At 46.1% G+C, this 18,255-nt stretch overlaps 1 protein-coding gene across 1 annotated transcript in view; it reads left to right on the forward strand.

The window, feature by feature from the left end:
• The first annotated feature begins 2,997 nt into the window (after nt 1-2,997).
• Nucleotides 2,998-18,255, forward strand: part of pou2f2b (POU class 2 homeobox 2b) — a 70,307-nt gene continuing 55,049 nt past the window's right edge. Inside the window, 1 exon segment of the mRNA XM_061226820.1 lies at nt 2,998-3,097. Coding sequence (XP_061082804.1) covers nt 2,998-3,097 — 100 coding nt within the window.

Consider the following 18,255-nt stretch of genomic DNA (forward strand, 5'->3'; position numbering starts at 1 on the left):
CGTGTGTGCGTTTGGGCGTAAGAAAATGCCTAGTGTGTATAAACTGAGTCACACACACACGCGTGTGCAGTTGCGTTTCTGTTTGAGTTCACCTGCGCGTGCATGTCCTTATGTGCAGCAGCTATAGGTGTGGAGGTGCATGGAGCCACGCTATAAGATGTCTGGGGAAGAAAAAAGGGGGAGTGAGGTGTGAGGACCCCCCCCCCCCCCCGTCCAACACCATCTTATTTTCCTCTCCTTCAATCTCACACACCCTCCTCTATCCCTCTCTCCCACAGACGCGCACAACCACACTATATTCTACAAGAAATAATTGCTTTTGTCTGGAAGGAGTATGGGGGGAGGGATAGGGGCGCTCCCTGCGAGGGGGGTTTGTGAAGGACAACTAGTCGCTTCTTCTTCTTCTTCCCCCCCCCACCCCCACCCCCCCCTTGTTCGACTTGCGGATGTCATCTGTCAAATGGAGAGTGGAGAGAGGGATAGGGACAATAAACCTTGTGCTACAATTTTGGTGTCTTTGGAGGGAAAGAAGAAGAGAAAATGAAAAAAAAACATTAGGTAGCAAATAATAATATGGTAACAACAACAACAACAAAAACAACAACAACGACAATAATCATCATCATCATCATTATAATAATAACATCAACAACAACAATAATAATTAGTCAATGTGCTTATAATACCAATTACAACAAATGTTCGTTTTTATTACGAAAAAAAACAAGTTTTGCGCTATTACAACCGCAATTAATATACAGAAATACTTATTGCTATTATTATTATTATTATTATTATTATTATTGCTGTTGCTGTTGCTATAGTATGAACTGGCAACTTAATGTTGTCTTTTCATGATATAGTCTACCAACCCAACTCACTCCCTTCCAAGCACAGAGAGGTAGGGAGAGAGTAGTCTAACTCAGCGGAATCGATTTTCCCGTATTGACTGCGATGTTTAGAGTATAGATTTTTCTATTTAAAAATCTATAGTGACAATAATCTTGTGTGTAAGTGCGCAGCGCGTATTGTGGTTTTATAATTGACAGCTTGTAACGTACCGGCAGAAACGGAGAGAATTAGTCCACTGAGCGGGGATCGTAACCCCCAAACAGTGTAACATTATGGAATTCAGAGGACACGGCGAGGGATATAGGCTACAGTAGACTATTCGCATTGGTCTTTATAGCACATCCTGTCCGGGCGTACCTTGTTGCCTCGTTTGACATATGTCCCTGATATTAAAGTAAAAACGAAAGTTCCCATATGATGGTAGCGTCACATTTCTATTTAAAAGCGTAGCATGTCGTAGTCTGTAGGCCTATCTACGAATAAAGAGAAATATCGATATTAAGTCAAAATGTAATCACACACATTGTTCTGTTGGGGAGACTGAAATGCACAGACTAATATTAGCGAGGCTGAAAGGAAAGGAGTAAATGTGTGCGCTGTTATAAATACATTTCTTTTTGTATTTCAGTTCTCACATATTCACCTTAAGTCCATTAAATGACTGCAACAAATGCTAATACAAGCGTTTGTGCATGCATTTGGACTGCATTTGCATTATCGAGGGTGTTTCTATCATTAATAGGAACCGTTAACTCGAAAGAGGAAACCTTTTGCAGCGCTGGGGAAAAAACGAATGGAGAGAGGGAGAGGGGGAGGGAGGGCGGGAGAGGGGAGGAGGGAGTGAGCGAGGAAGGGAAGGGGGGTGGGGGGTAATGTGTGAGTTGTAGCGGGTTCTCTCTCGCTTCAATGTTGCGGCCAGTATAGTGCCAGAGCGCTTTAATACGGGAGGGAGTCGGGTCGATGAGCTATTGGGGTTCCCAAATAACGGGGACAATCAGACAGACAAAAAGACACACAGACGGATGGACGGACAGATAGGCAAGTGATCCAAAAATCATACAGCAACGGGTTCCGCGTTCTTTTTGTTTTGTTTTCATCCTTTATTTATTTATTTGCTTTATTTATTTATTTATCGATTGATTGCGTTTTAATTACTACCTTGTGACAGAGAGGGAGGCGGAGCGAAGGCCAAGCGAGCACGCTGTGCAGCCTTACTAATTGTTTATTTATTTGTTTATTTAAATAAGATAAGCTTAATTAGATTATTTAATTGCATTTCAAACACAAATAGCTGCTTTATGTGTGCATGTGTGTATGTGAGAAAGAGCTATATAGTGAACGGCTAGAAACCAAATAAATGAACCAAAAACACAAATCCAAATAAGAACACAACAACTTCTGGCCTTTACACGGATGCCAGTGCGAGGACATTTCGTCTTTTTATTATACATAAGATTAATAATAATAGTTTTATTTACAAGCGAAAACCAAAGCAAATCCGAGTAGAGGATGCGAAGGGGAGGCCAGCGACTGTTACGCTGACTGCTCTCACGTCTGTCTCAACAGGGAAAACAGGAAAAAGAATAAAAACAGAGACACGAAAATAATATTATGGGAAAATAAGAGATAGTCCATATCAAACGGTTCTTCTATGAGTTGTAGCTTCCTATCAACGGGACCTGCGATAGATGCGAGAAACAACTACACGAGCACTAATAATAATAATAATAATAATAATAATAATAATAATAATAATAATAATAATTACCAAAACAACATCGCTATACCGTTGAAGAAAATAGGGTATCCCGACTATCCGTCTGTGTGTTAGTCTGGGCTGAGAGCAGTTATCTTTAATTACAACACACCCAAGGGACCATCGAATATATGTATTGTATACGATTTTACACCAAAAAAGACATACCACCACCACAAACAAACATCCAAAAATGTAAATACAACTAGACTGCACAGATTTGTACGTTTGTTCGACGAATTGGGCTACTGCGAACGTTTTTAAGTTTTCGAAACCAAATATCATTCAAACGCAGTCTACCTGGAAAACAGACGAAGAAACAGAGAAGAAGAAAAACAGATCTGTGTTATTATAACTGTAATTATTTCAAAATCAGAAGACAGAGGATCATGTTTGTTCCCTTGCCGGTGCCGTTCGTCTTTCAGAGAACTGCTTCCGACTTCAACGCCTGGCGTCTCAAGTCCCCGCTGGCTCCGCGTTCGAACTCCGGTAAGACATTTTTCCTGTTATTCCTATCTCTGTAATTCTACCAATATCACCGCATTCTCCGTGCATTTCATTGAAATCGGCTGGAGTGAAATCGCCCCCACCTTACCACACCATGTTGCCAGTTCGTCGGTTTTTATATCCACTACAGCAGGGAAAAAAACAATCATCTTTCACGTCAAGTCGACTGTATTTTCCAATCCAAATTCCCGGAGTAAATATGTGGAGAAAAATGAAATAAAATCAGGGGAACTGCTGTTTAAATATTTCTTGGAACAAAACCCATGGTTCATTTAATCGCTTTTTCGTGAACAAAATGTAGGCTATACGCGCGTTGTTTCACAGCGTTCCGTATTTCTTATTTAGATTTTTTTTTCCAATATATTTTCGCCCCCTCTTTCACATATTGCTTTCTCCCATTTCTGGTTCCATCCGTATCTTCTCCTTCTCTCCCTCTCCCTCTGTCTCAGTCTCCGTCTCTCCCGAGTTAGACTCGCGGCGGGCAGGGAATATTCATGCCAAGTTATCGATCCTGCGGAGATCGATTCCAGGGCCGGCGGATACAGGGAGAGAGGGGAGAGAGATTGAGAAAAGGAGAACGGATGAACGGACGGAAGGGGAAACCGTGTCCCTGTTTCTTTTTCTTTCTTTTACACGGGCGCACTTTTCCTCAAGATTGCCCTAGCTAGTAGACCCAGAGAAAGGGGACTGTGTTGCATTTATTCACTTGTTTAATGATTAATTTATTAACCATTTAATGAATTGCATTTGTCGCGGTAAGGATCATATGTGCACCTGAAAAGAAGCGGTGGGGTCACCTGGGACTAGGCAGTTCTGTCCCGACCACAGTCGGCGTTTGGTGGCAGTTTAGCTGTTTGCTTGACCGGGGATGGAGAGAGCGAGGGAGGGCGGCAGGGAGGGGATTGCTGTCTGTGTTTCTTTGCTATTGAAGCGGAATAAATTGAGGGATTGGTGGAAGGGAAGACTGCCCCTTTCTCTCCCTTTGAAAACATCAAACATGGTTTGTCGTAGTTGTGAAGAGAGAGGGAAAAACTTACGCTCACGAAAAACAGTGCTGTTCTGGTTCTGTGTATGGCCACTACCGGCTTGTGTGTGTGCGTGAGAGAGAGAGCGCGCGTGCGCATGGATGCGTGCGTGAGCGTGTCTGTTTGTGTCGGTGCTTTAATAATATCTTAGTTGTTTTTGTGTATTTGTGTTACGTTGTTTCCCCATAAGGTGGAGAGAGTGTATAGAGAAGGAAATAAATAACTTGTAGAGAGAGAGAGAGAGAGAGAGAGAGAGAGAGAGAGAGAGAGAGAGAGAGAGAGGGAGAGAGCAGTGTGAGCATATGACATGTGTCTGTAGGCTACTGTACTTCTGAAAATGTCAGTAGCCTATGTCCTGTGTGCAGGCTACCGTGATGCATGGCAAGTAGGCCGCGTTATTCGCACGTGCACACTACCTTGTCGTTCCATTCAAATATTCAAATCGAGTCCTGCTGCCGCCAGAAACTATAGAAACTATAGGTGTCTCTTAAAGAGACATGCCTGTATAATAAGAGGGACCCCCCCCCCCCCCCCCCCCCCTACTGGACTGTACCTCATTTGTAATTCAGTTTGGCTCAGAAAAATATAATGAGGTTGAATGGCTCGTGGTATATGTACATACTGGAAGAAACGTAGACATTATAAATGCGTGGCTTTGGGGGGGAGGAGGGGGTGCTGGGATTACAGATACAGAGTTAGAGAGAAGCGGAGAGGAAGGTGCTACCTGTGAGTATCCCTGGAGATTAGTGGGCAAGGAGACGGAGAGAGGGCGGGAGAGGGAGAGAGAGAGAGAGGGAGAGGGGAGGGGTCTGCTCGCGGCGCGGTGAGAAATGGCGAGTGTCAGAGTGAGATAAAAAGCCCCTGAAACTGTGAGGGAGAATAGAAGCAGATGACAGAGTGAAAAATGAGGGAGGAAGAGTAAAACCCAGTTTGACTAGGAAGAGGTGAGCGCCAGCGCCAGGATTTGCAACGGGCTCCGCGGACGACTAGCTCTCCGCGCAACGCGGCGCCTTTTAATGACTGCAGCCTGAAGTCCGCGGCGTGTAGGCGCGCACACGCGTCCGTTTTGTCCCCCAATGTCCCAGAAAGGCAAATTAGAGGCGTCAGGGCTGGTGTGTAAAAATAACAAGGAGCTGTCCTTAAAGTATGGGGGTGGTTGGTGTACCCAAAAAATCATATCACGGGATGGGACATGCATGCGAAAGAAACACTCGATCAAATTCAAGAATAAATTGCGACGATAAATACAACTTTCGCAGTTTAGTTCATGCTTACAAAAAATAACTGTCAATACGTCTGGTTTCCTTTTTGGCCTTGTGAGTTCATTGAGAAAAAGTATGTTACACTTTCCATAGGCATTGCAGAAATTGAGCTGTGGAATGAATTCTGTGTGCAGTTTGAGGTTTGGGAATGGTGTCTAGCGGTCAGCGATGTGGTGGTGTTTTTAGGCCTATGGTCTGAAAGAGGCCCAGTGTTTCACAGAAAAGCACCTTTAAAAATCTAATCTTTACAAATTATGAAACAAAGAATGGAATATTATAGTGGCCATGGCACCTTTCACAGTAGTGGGCAGGGTGTTTCACACACACACACTCACACACACACACACACACACACACACACATTGATGTCAGGTGTCTTTGTGAGAGGCAGGGCCACATGTGGTCTACAGCTCAAGTGCCTGATAGAGTTTCCAGGAAAAAAAACATTCTCCCATTGATTTGTGCTGATGTCCACGGCATTCCGAAAGACCTTGTGTGTGTTTGTTTGTGTGTGTGTTGGGGGCTGGGGGGGTAGATTTCTTTGACTCCAAAGAGGCATTCTGGGAAAGGAATCCAAGCCGGTTTGAGAGAAGCCAACCTAGTCAGACACTGGACTAGACTCCATGGGCAAGGTTTTTAATACTATCTGGTTTCACTGTACACTATCAGAAGAAAGGGTTCCAAAAGGCTCATCTGTGTCTCCACAGACGAACCTAATCTAGTTCAAGAGTTCTTCCTTGGGTAGTCTGGGTTCTTTCTCACTTTTCACCAAATCGGGAAAGAACTAAAATGGGTTCCCTGTGGAAACAAGCCAAATAACCTTTTTTTCAAAGTGTACCTGTTTCCCCAGGTGCAATTGCAAACATTTCTTGTAAATGATCAATTATAGAACTAACACTGTGATCATTGTAAGTCCTCCTGATATATCTAATAACTTGGTGTAAGTGGGTGTACTGCAAGAACTGTGTATTCCCGCGGTGATCTGAGGTCCTGCTCCTTTTCATGTTAATGACACTTTGTGTCTCGATCCTCCCAATAAATACATTCAAATACACCATATCTCACACTCCTCATGAATTCCTATACTTATGAGGACACAAGTCTCTTCACCTCATCTCACCCTCCTCATGAATTCATACACACTCACAAGGACACAAGACTGTGCACCATACCTCACCCACATGAATTCATACATACTTACGAGAACATGAGATTATTCACCATATCTCACCGTCCTCATGGATTTATGCACACTTATGAGGACATGAGTCTGTTCAGCATGTCACACACTCCTCATGAATTCCTATACTTATGAGGACATAAGCCTCTGCACCGTTTCTCACCATCCTCATGGACTCATACACACTTATAAGGATACACGACTCTTCATATCTCACTCTCCTCGTGAATTCATACACACTTACGGCGACATGAGTCACCGCATCTCACCTTCCTGGTCGATTCAGATGCACTTCCGAGGGTGCAAGAGACTTTGTTGGCCCTTCAAGCTCTATCCGTGGTGCCCTAAGTGCCGCGCAGCACAGGGCCTACCGGGAGCTATGACATGTGTTATGCGGCTCATACACCAAGCATGTAGCATGTTACACATGTTGCTCTTTGCTGGCTGGTTGCTTCCGAAGCGTTGGGAATGTGTTGTATTTTTAATGCCATTGTGTCTGGGAGGCTGCGGTAGCTTTGCGTCGTAAGTGCTTTTGAAACGATCGCCATTAACGGATCTATAAAACTTTAATGCATTTTATAACAACTGTTAGGTTTAGCAGAGCAAGAGGGGATTGATACGGCAGAGTGGTGTTGGCTGGGGGCCTCCGAGAGTTCAGATTCGCTCTCCTCTCCCTGATGCGTTCGTAACAACGCCATCAAAACGCAGTTTGGCAAGTGTTACCGTAACGACCGGCAAACAGCGAATCCACAGTGAGAGGCCAGGGAATGTTTTATGAATACTGCAGGCTGCAGATTTATGAAGATGAATGTTTCGAATTTTGTATTCCATATTGCTGCCTGTATCAGTTGTGTGTAGTGCACATATGCTTTTGTTACTGTGTGCGTTTTTAGACTTGGAATGGTCAACACTGCATTGCACTCAGTATATAGTACATTTATACATTTATATTATTTATTTGGCTCTCTGTGTTTTTTTGTGTGTATATACCATGGTGTTCTACATTTTACAATTTATTTGACTCCTTATATGGCCAACTGTATGTTAGTCTAAGTTTGTGTGTGTGTGTGTTTGTGTGTGTCTGGGCATGCATACCTGCCTGTGTTCCTGTTAGCATGTGTGTGTGTGTGTGTGTGTGTGTGTGTGTGTGGAAAGCAGAGTTGCGTGTGTATAGATTGGTGCATCGGGGGGGAGTGTGCAAGTCCCAGTGCTAACATGATTGCCAATGACAAAATGTCAACTAGAGTTTGTTAGTAACATAATGGGGAATCAATAGACACAAGAAAGATGTCAATACAACATGCTTTATTGCATTAAGCTCACTCTCTCTCTTTCTCTCTCTCTCTCTCTCTCTGTCTCTGTCTCTCTCTTTCTCTCTCGTTCATTTGTCTTCTGTTTTATATAGCACACCAACCGTTCACTGGCCTCCTCCCTTGAACCGAGATAGTAAACAGCTATAATAAATTAATCATAAACCCTGTACGCCAACTGGATTATAGTTGACTGACTATGGGTTACAATGCTGTGTGCAATATTTATTTAAAGCCTATGTGAATGGCAGACCAGAACCTGTCTGCCAAACACACCTGCTCTGCTAGTAAAGCTTTCTGTGTTTGTAGAGGAGTAATCTTTTCAAGGACCCACCATTCACAGTTGGCTGTTATTGCCTGTAATGCTATATTATACATAAACTCATCACGCAAGGGGGCATAGGCCATTGGGCAATAGCAAGCCAATCAGGACACATCAGCACTGGACTAACCTTCACCAAGTGTGTGTGTTTGGATGGGTGTGTGTTTGTGTGCTTGTGTGTGTGTGTGTCTGCATGTGTGCATGTGTGTATGTGTGTGTGTTTGCATGTGTGTGCGTGTGTGTGCATGTGTGTGTGCGTGTGTGTGGGTGAGCTTGGCCTTTTGTCTGAGAGTGAGCTGACTTATCAGGGCAGGACCGTTACCCTCTGCTTGCTGGGTTGCAGCAGGAGAGGTCATTAGCAGGTTCAGGGTCTGAAACGCATAGATTCTCCCTGTGTCACTGTGCACTGAAACCTGCGGCATAGCAGCGGCCCTGTTCTAATGGGGGAAGTGGACAGTGTGTCATTATGGGTGCACCGCTGCCATACGATCCGCGGCTGTCTGAATGAAATGACGTGCTTATGCTGCTGCAGCTGTAAGGCTGGACTGAAGGTCCACTTTATGGTCAGTTATGGATTGTTTGCCAGTGTTTGGCAGCTTCCTGGCTAATGCCAGTCTGGTTAAGGTGCTTGGGTGTGTGTGCGTGAGTGTATACATTTGTGTGTCTTGTTTGGGTAAGTGTATTCATTTGTGTGTGTTTGTGTACAGGTACTTGTGTGTATATGTGTGTGCGTGTCTGTGTGTATATGTGTGTGTATGTTTCTGTGTACATGCGTGTGTGTGTGTGAGCATGTGTGTGTGTGTGTTTCTGTCTGTACATGTGTGTGTATGTTTCTGTGTGTGTGTGTGTGTGTGTGTGAGTGTGTGTTTATGTCTGTGCATATGTGTGTGTGTGTGTTTCTGTGTGTACATGCACATGTGTGCACATGTGTGCGTGTGTTTCTGTGTGTACTTGTGTGTGTGTGTTTATGTCTGTGCATATGTGTGTGTGTGTGTTTCTGTGTGTACATGCACATGTGTGCATGTGTTTCTGTGTGTACTTGTGTGTGTGTGTTTATGTCTGTGCATATGTGTGTGTGTGTTTCTGTGTGTACATGCACATGTGTGCGCATGTGTGCATGTGTTTCTGTGTGTACTTGTGTGTGTGTTTGTGTGGATGTGGATGTGGATGGATGGCTGTATTAATGCTGAAGAACCCCTTTGGCCTCATTAACACAATAAGTGGTATTGAGTTTCTCACTGTGAGAAATGAGGAGAAATTCCATTCTCCCTCGCCTACTGTTACCACCAATTACTGTCCCAACACATAGATACACATGCCCACAGACACAGGCCTGCACTCACACTTGCACGCACACACTCTCCACACACACTAATGGACACACAACCACACACACACTTGACACTCTCTCTGTTTCTTCCATATTCCATCTCTCCCTTTGGTTCGGCATTTAAGCTTTGCTAAACTCAAAAGTCATTGTGGTGTCTTCACCCTAAACCAAAGGCAAGTGCTGTAAGAATCTGTGTCCGCTCTGCCTGTGAATGATATTGCAGGATCATGTTTCCCAAGCCTTATCTTAACTCCGGTCATTATGTGTGTGAAAAGATCAGCCCCATCCATTGCTAGCTCTGTGGGGCTCAGAAGCTACAGTATTTATGGCCAATTCCAGACTCCCTGCGTCAGTACTGCCCACACCGGTGTTGTTAACTGACCATAGAAACACTGTCCAGCATTATTTCTAATCAGAGCCTTTGTGACCGAGCCCCACTTAATCAGTCTAGTCCAACCACACCCCACCCCACACCCCACCCACTGGGCAATTCAGGCACTTCATCAACACCTTAGTGGAACGCAATTTGTCTGTTTCACCCCGCTGGTCAGTACACCTCTGGACTGGGGCTTGCCGCGGTGCTGTTGTCGTCTGGTCAGACTGGGACGTTCACTGTGGCCGGTTGAGTAGGTCAGTGCCTCTCGCCCGTGCCCTCTCACCTCTGATCCATTTGGGCCATGTTCTGGAACGTTCTCCTCCCATCTCGGCCCATAAATCAGTCGAGTGATTACCGCCTCAGTTAAACTGGTCTAAACTGGTCGGTTGATGGTTATTCTCGGAAGTAAGTCCACCTGCGAGTCGGCCGATTTCACAAATTAATTCTACTGCCTGGTTGAAGAACTGTGCTAATAAGCAAATCCGGGTTATTGGAACAAAAACCCGCGGGAGGAATTTTACTTCGGGAACCTGCGTTTTCTACCTGTGGTTATTGTTACTGTATGGTGATGCTGTTATTCATTTAAGAAGGAGCCGCAACACCAGCAGCAGTGCATTTCCAGAAGCGGGAGCTGCCTGTGTGATGCTAGCGGTACACTGGGCAGTGCACTGGGGACGAGTCTGCTATCCTCCACAAACACAGGCTGAAACTCGAGCTCAAACTGTCCTTAAACTGTCCTGAAATAGTTGTTGACAGTTTCACACAGGGACACATTTCTTGTTGCTGTAGGTATTCTGTTTTTCGCTTGAAGGTTTCATGTGGAATTCCCTTTGTAGCAGGTGTATTTTCTGATTAAATATTGACAATGAAAGTCTTTGTCCTCTGTTCTTTTCAAAGCGGTTGGACAATGTTTTGGCCTTGGCGTGATAATAGCGGTTCAAACTGAGGTGATGGAAATCTCAGCTCAAGTGTCACGTGCAGATTTCCTTCAGTGCTGTCCTTTCACTTGATTGTGATTGACTTTTTTCAACATTGCGCGCGTGCGCGTGTGTGTGTATGTGTGTGTCTGTGTCTGCCCATGTGTCCAATGTTGGTACATTTAGATAATAAAAAAGAGTAATAAAACTAACTGGTTTGATTAGGTTCCTCCCCCCCCCCTCCGTGGTTCAGGCAGTTTAGTAGGTGTCTAAATCAGGGGTCCCCCTTCTCCATTTCATTTAGCTGATAAGATTTATGGAAATTAAGGGGTCCTATTAACCTCTGGGACCCTCCGTCCGTCCTTCAATCTGCCTGCGTGAATGTGCGGCTGGGCGTGTGTGCGTTCTGCCCCGGCGTTATGAAAAATGAATATCGCGCGGGACAAATGGCCGAGCACACATGTGCGTGTCTGAACGGCGAGCGCGCGGCACAATAGCAGGTGACAATAGCGTGGTCGAGCTGCGGTCGCCTGTGTGGTTTTTTAATAAATCTGAGTGCTCTGCTACTCAGGGCTGTTCTGCGTGGCTTTCAGGCCAACACACACCATTCACCCTCTCACACACACGCCCGGGCAGTCACAACACGCACACACACACATGCAATGCCCGTTTAGTGAAAAAAGATCTTTGATGTTTTTTCTCCTTTTCTGTACTCCTCCGTTCCCCCCTCTTCCTTTCTCTCCTTTTCTCTGGGATAACCCTGCTGGAGGGCTTGGCCCTGAAATGAAATTAGTCTGTTGTACACCCCCCTTCTCCACCCCTTCTCCCCTTCCCCCCCTCCACCCCCCCTCCCTCCCCCAGCGCAATCTCTCTCCCCCTCTCTTCTCTCTCTCTCTCTCTCTCTCTCTCTCTCTCGCTCCCCCAGAAAAGTCTTCTCTTTAACCTTTCTGTACTGGATATGAATCTGTTAGCATGTCTCTCTCTCTCTCTCCCTCCCTCTCTCTCTCTCTCCTTCTCTCTCTCTCTCCCTCTCTCTCTCTCTCTCTCTCTCTCAGCCTTCTGTTGTTTTTATCTTCCCGAGGCTTTGTGGCACCAGCTGCTATTCCGTTGACCAGGTATTGGCACATCAAACAGCGCGTTTTTAAGGAAACCCCCGTTAGATAATGCTGCAGTAATGTAATCCTGTTTGTGCCCCTCCATGCCTGTCCCTCCGGACACACAAACACCCTTGCGCAGGAGTAGCAGAGATTAGCCCTAAGATGGCCGTTGGATGTGGAGGTTGATATGGCTTTGCATTAAGTGGTAAGCGGTCGGAGGCTCAGGGATATTGTTAGCCAGGTGTGACATTTGCATCGGTGGATTATATTCACGTCTACATTCAGGAGCTTAAAGATATAATTTAAGATATCAAATTATTGAAATTCATATCAGGTTTTCTTCACGATTGACTGGCAGTGAGGTTACATATTGTTTCAATATGAAATAAATTAGTTCCCAAGCTACGATTATGGGGAGTGGAAGAGGGTTTGGGGGGGGGAGGAGGGGGGATTGAGGAAAAGCACTTTCAACACCTTAAACCCTAAAGCACGCTCACAATATTGGATTTCTGAATCCAGAGCGCATGTGAGAGCAAGAGAAATAAGATCCATTTTTATCCCAGACCCACAGAAACGATGGAGCTGAACCCCTCTCCCGAGGTGTTGCCGTCTGTAGAACTGGGTCACGTGACCGAGGGTCCTTTAGCGGGCGGTCAGAGGGACGCTAGGGTGCCCGGAGACACGCCCGCTGGAGGGAGTCACCGTTACAGGTGGAGAGGTAAAAGACTGGTACGCGCAAGGTCGGTGGTTCTAATCCCGGTGTAGCCACAATAAGATCCGCACAGCCGCTGGGCCCTTGAGCAAGGCCCTTAACCCTGCATTGCTCCAGGGGAGGATTGTCTCCTGCTTAGTCTAATCAACTGTACGTCGCTCTGGATAAGAACGTCTGCCAAATGCCAATAATGTAATGTAATGGAGAGAATCACAGTTACAGATGGAGAGAGTCACAGTTACAGATGGAGAGAGTCACAATTACAGATGGAGGGAGTCACTGTTACAGATGGAGGGAGTCACTGTTACAGATGGAGAGAGTCACAGTTACAGATGGAGGGAGTCACAGTTACAGATGGAGGGAGTCACAGTTACAGATGGAGAGAGTCACAGTTACAGATGGAGGGAGTCACAGTTACAGATGGAGAGAGTCACAGTTACAGATGGAGAGAGTCACAGTTACAGATGGAGGGAGTCACAGTTACAGATGGAGAGAGTCACAAATACAGGTGGAGGGAGTCACAGTTACAGATGGAGAGAGTCACAGTTACAGATGGAGGGAGTCACAAATACAGGTGGAGGGAGTCACAGTTACAGATGGAGGGAGTCACAGTTACAGATGGAGAGAGTCACAGTTACAGATGGAGAGAGTCACAGTTACAGATGGAGAGAGTCACAGTTACAGATGGAGAGAGTCACAGTTACAGATGGAGGGAGTCACAAATACAGGTGGAGGGAGTCACAGTTACAGATGGAGGGAGTTACAGTTACAGATGGAGGGAGTCACAGTTACAGATGGAGGGAGTCACAGTTACAGATGGAGGGAGTCACAGTTACAGATGGAGAGAGTCACAGTTACAGATGGAGGGAGTCACAGTTACAGATGGAGAGAGTCACAGTTACAGATGGAGGGAGTCACTGTTACAGATGGAGGGAGTCACAGTTACAGATGGAGAGAGTCACAGTTACAGATGGAGGGAGTCACAGTTACAGATGGAGAGAGTCACAGTTACGGGTAGAGGGAGTCACTGTTACAGATGGAGAGAGTCACAGTTACAGATGGAGGGAGTCACAGTTACAGATGGAGAGAGTCACAGTTACAGATGGAGGGAGTCACAAATGCAGATGGAGGGAGTCACAGTTACAGATGGAGGGAGTCACAGTTACAGATGGAGGGAGTCACTGTTACAGATGGAGGGAGTCCTGTGCCTACAGGATGCCATTTTACAGAGACAACAGCGGCAGGGACTAGGAAGATGTCTCACAGTACCCGAGGAGGAGATGACGTGACGGTCGATGATTTACATGTTGCTCATTGGCTGATGTCATGTCTGGGAAATGGCTTCCCTGTGGTTTTGACCAGTCCTGGTCCGGTTTCAGGGACAAGAGGAGCAGTCCAGTTGCAGTCCTCCTGGCCTTCCTGTGCTGAGAGTGTAAATCAGTGGCAAAAGTAAATTAGCAACACTTTAGTGAGGCCAGAGACGGAACACTCACAGTAACACAGACAGAACACTCACAGTAACACAGACAGAACACTTTGAGTAATACACCCAGAACACTTTGAGTAACACACACAGAACACTCACCGTAACACCCACAGAACACTCACAGTAACACAGACAGAACACTCAAAATAACACAGATAGAATATTCAAAGTAACACACACAGAACACTCGCAGTAACACCCACAGAACACTCACAGTAACACCCACAGAACACTCACAGTAACACACACAGAACACTCGCAGTAACACCCACAGAACACTCACAGTAACACCCACAGAACACTCACAGTAACACACACAGAACACTCGCAGTAAAGCCAACAGGGCATTCTAAAGTTGAACCAGTGTGAACCAGTTCTCTCTGTTTGATCAAATTTAGTTAGGCTAAAACACTTGCTGAAACAGATATTTTTTTGCAGTGTATGGTAGGTGTGAAAATTGTGAAGCCTCTCAGATTGAACCGTTCTACCTGATAAAGAGCCCTTGAACTAGGCAGGGTTCCTCCCTCTCAAAGCCTTTCTTCTGAGAGTGTAGATCTGGACATTTTGACATTCCCAGAATATTTCCATTGCTTTGTATTACCCCTGGAAAAAGCCTTTTCATGTGTAATCTGTTGTATGGCAAAAAAAGAGAAAAAAAAGAATCAAAGAGCAAATCTATGTTAAAAACACATTTTTGAAATGAATTCTGATAGAACCCAACAATTGTATGGTTTTCAGTTTGTGTTAACTACAGCTAGCCATTAAGGAAATTTGCTATTTTTAATTAGCCTATTCTGCATGTTTAGCAACAGCAGCTGTTGTTGTGCTTCTCTCAGTGTCAGGAGTCTGGCTTCTCTGTTTTTGTTTTGCCGGTATTTCTGAAGACATAACTTCCCAGTACGTCTCCTCAAATATAATCGTCTGCCGATTGAAGCTATATGCGATATGACAGCTATCATTACCTCCTCATGCCAGAGAAAAGTCGCTTTTCAGCCTCACCGGATTCGCCCCCGCTCATTTTGCTCATTTCGTTTGGGCCGTTAATTTGTTTTAGCAGAATAATCTGATTGTGTTTACAGAATAGTTTCGGCTTCGGCGTGTGTTTTGTACGTTTGGAAATGCTTAAAATGGGAAGCGGCGTTTCATGCTAATGAGGACAGTAGAAGCCACCGCTCAGTAGCGTCTGCGCGGTTCACGCAGCAGTCAAGAGAGAAAGAAAGACAGCCGCACAGTTTAGTTGTCAGAGTGTAGCTGTTAAATTAGCCATTGTTTGCTGTTGTTTTCTGCCACCTCTGCATTGGCAGCACAACAAAACCTTCAAAACCTTCAAATACAAAAATGAGGGCGTGTGTTTGTGTGTGTGTGTGCGCGCGTATGTGTGCATGTGTGCGCGAGAGAGAGATAGATTGAGATTTTAAAGTCAGTAACGTTGTACTGTAACCATTGCATGACAGAAAAACAAAACACACACGAAAACCAGCACAAAAACCACCCGGAAATGTAAAAAGAAATATGAGAAAATAAGTTTCGGCCAGCATGTTAGTGCGACTTCTCTGGCACTTCACACAGCACTGCGTTAATTGCCAATTTGCGCAGAACTCCTGAAGGCTGCCATTTATCTGGCGAGGAGAAAACTCCGGCGTTAGCTGAGAAATGATCACTAGCTGCAGCACAGTCCAGAGATACACACAGCTCAGCTCCGTGGGCCTGCAGAACGCCCGGCGTTGCTCGGCAAAAAACGACATTAATCAAAGTGCAACATTCTTTTTTGTTGTTTATTTTACCCCTAGCATTGACAGAGAGAGAGAGAGAGAGAGAGAGAGAGAGAGAGAGAGAGAGAGAGAGAGAGGCGGGGGAAGGCTAACTCCCGAGTACAAAGGTTTAACTGCCCCCCGCCCCTTTGTCTCGTTGGGTGTGCGTTTTGGAGGGGGGGGTGCCAGGACTCTGTGACCCCTCTCTCTTCGCTCTGTCTCTCCGTGGCGTGGTGTTGTCCGTCCGTTTTGAGCGTTCGCTTCCCTCCGCCTCGTCTCGTCTCCCGCCCTGGGCCGCGCCGGCGGTGCGGCGGTCATTACCGCGCGCGGTCCCTCGGATGAAAGACCCGGCCGCGGAAAAACGCCTCCGTCCCGGACACAGTGCGTAGAGGAGTCGGACCAATAGCGAGAGGCCCGTAAAATCAAAAGGGCCCAAAGAATGTTACTGGCTTTTTTTTGTTCTTTTTTTTTTTGGAGAGGATGGAAAATGGAACAAAACAGACAAAATTGAGAACGGCGACCCCTCCCCCCTCCATATTTCCAATTGGCCACATGCTGCCTTGAGTGACAGGTCTAATCATCAGTCAAATTATAATGGAGGCAGAGAGACGGGCCGAGTGAGCGAGGGGAAGGAGGGGAGCGCATGGGAGGATATAAAATTATGAAGGAGGGGAAAGGCTGATGAAATGAACGGGTTTGATCTCAGACAGGTGGAGCATGATGGAAGAGTGCAAACCAGTGCCTCTTCACCCTTCACTAGTGATCATCAGTCCAGTATTAATGTTGTATAATATATGTACGTGTGTGCGTGTGTGTGCAGGTGTGTGTGTGTCTGTGTGTGTGTGCATGTGTGAGTGTGTGTGTGCGCGTGTGTGTGCATGTGTGTGTGTGTGTGTGTGTGTCTGTGTGTATGCATGCGTGTGTGGTGCGTGTATGTATCTGTGTGTCTGTGTGTGCATGTGTGTGTGTGTGTGTGTGTGTGTGTGTGCGCGCACGTGTGTGTGCATGTGTGTGTGTGTGTGTGTGTGTGTGTGTGTGTGTGCATGTATGTGTGTGTGCATGTGTGTGAGTGTTTGCTTGCGTGTGTATGTGTGTGCATGTGTGCGTGTGTGTCCGTGTGTCCGCGTGTGTGTGTGTGTGTGTGCGTGTGTATGTGTGTGCATGTATGTGTGTGTCCGTGTGTGTGTGCGTGTGCGTGTGTATGTGTGTGCATGTATGTGTGTGTGAGTGTGTGCTTGCGTGTGTGTGTGTGTGTGTGTGTGTGTGTGTGTGACATAAAGCACACATTGTTCACATTAGTTGTGTGGATGAGCAGCATAATGCACTGTAGGTGTAATTGGTGCTTTCACTGTGTCTGGTCTGACTCTAGCGCTCCTCATATTTTCTGTAATGGGTATTCATCTCTGGATCCACAAGGCTACAGCGCCTACAGAAAATATTCGTAGCTAATTAGGCAGTTCCCGCTAATTATGAGAAGTAACTCAGCTTCCGTAGTCCTTGGCTCGTTAGTAGCTTGTGTGGCGGGCGGGTTTATTCCGCCTGTGCTGATATGTGGTCTTCATCACAAATCCCTCTCACTGAGCTGCATTAGTCGGCTGAACGTACACAATAAATTAGGAAGGAGAAGATTAGAGACAGAGACCAAAGACATCCTAATGAGATTTCCTTTGACCGCGTACAGTCGATACTCCTCCGCCGGTGATCGTTCTGTGAATTCTGGAAGAGGGGCTCATTTATTCCCAGAAATTAAGGGAAGCATCGGGGGAAAAGGGAGCGGGACAGATGGAATTTCACACTTATTTAGCGACATTGGTTCGCCTCATAGCAGGCTGCTTTCAAACCCTCGGCTTTAATGCTAAAAAAGTCCCGTGTTTTCCCAGTGCGTCCTAACTTGTGCCTGCGTCTGTTACGGCGTCTCGTTAACTATTCAAGGGAAATGAATTGAGGCCCGTCAGCGAGCTGAAAGATGGGAGAGCCGGGGTGAATTTATGGAATGCACATATCTCTGCGTTAGGGAACCTGGAGCAGCGGCGGGGAGGTGACCTTCCTGCACCATTAAAACGGCAGAATTGGCTGCTTATTTAGGGGACCTCGGGTAATTCTGGCAAGACAGCAAAATAACAACTCAGCCCAGGAGCTCTGGCGGTAAACTCAGTGCAGGACTCCTGGAAAAAGCTCACTGTGGGGGTAGGAGTGGGCCGGGCCGTATTGAATGGCGGGAGCGTAACAGGAGCATCCGCTGATTCGGGTGTGCGGGGGGGGGGGGGGGGGGCGGCCGGAGGTACAGTGCGCTCGCCCCGCTGTTTTCCCTCCGCTGTCCTCCCTCTCTCTCTCTCGTCCCCTCCGTGGTGTTGTGATGGAGTGATTATTAA

Source organism: Conger conger, chromosome 1 (genome assembly GCF_963514075.1).
Source record: "Conger conger chromosome 1, fConCon1.1, whole genome shotgun sequence".
NCBI lineage: Eukaryota > Metazoa > Chordata > Actinopteri > Anguilliformes > Congridae > Conger > Conger conger.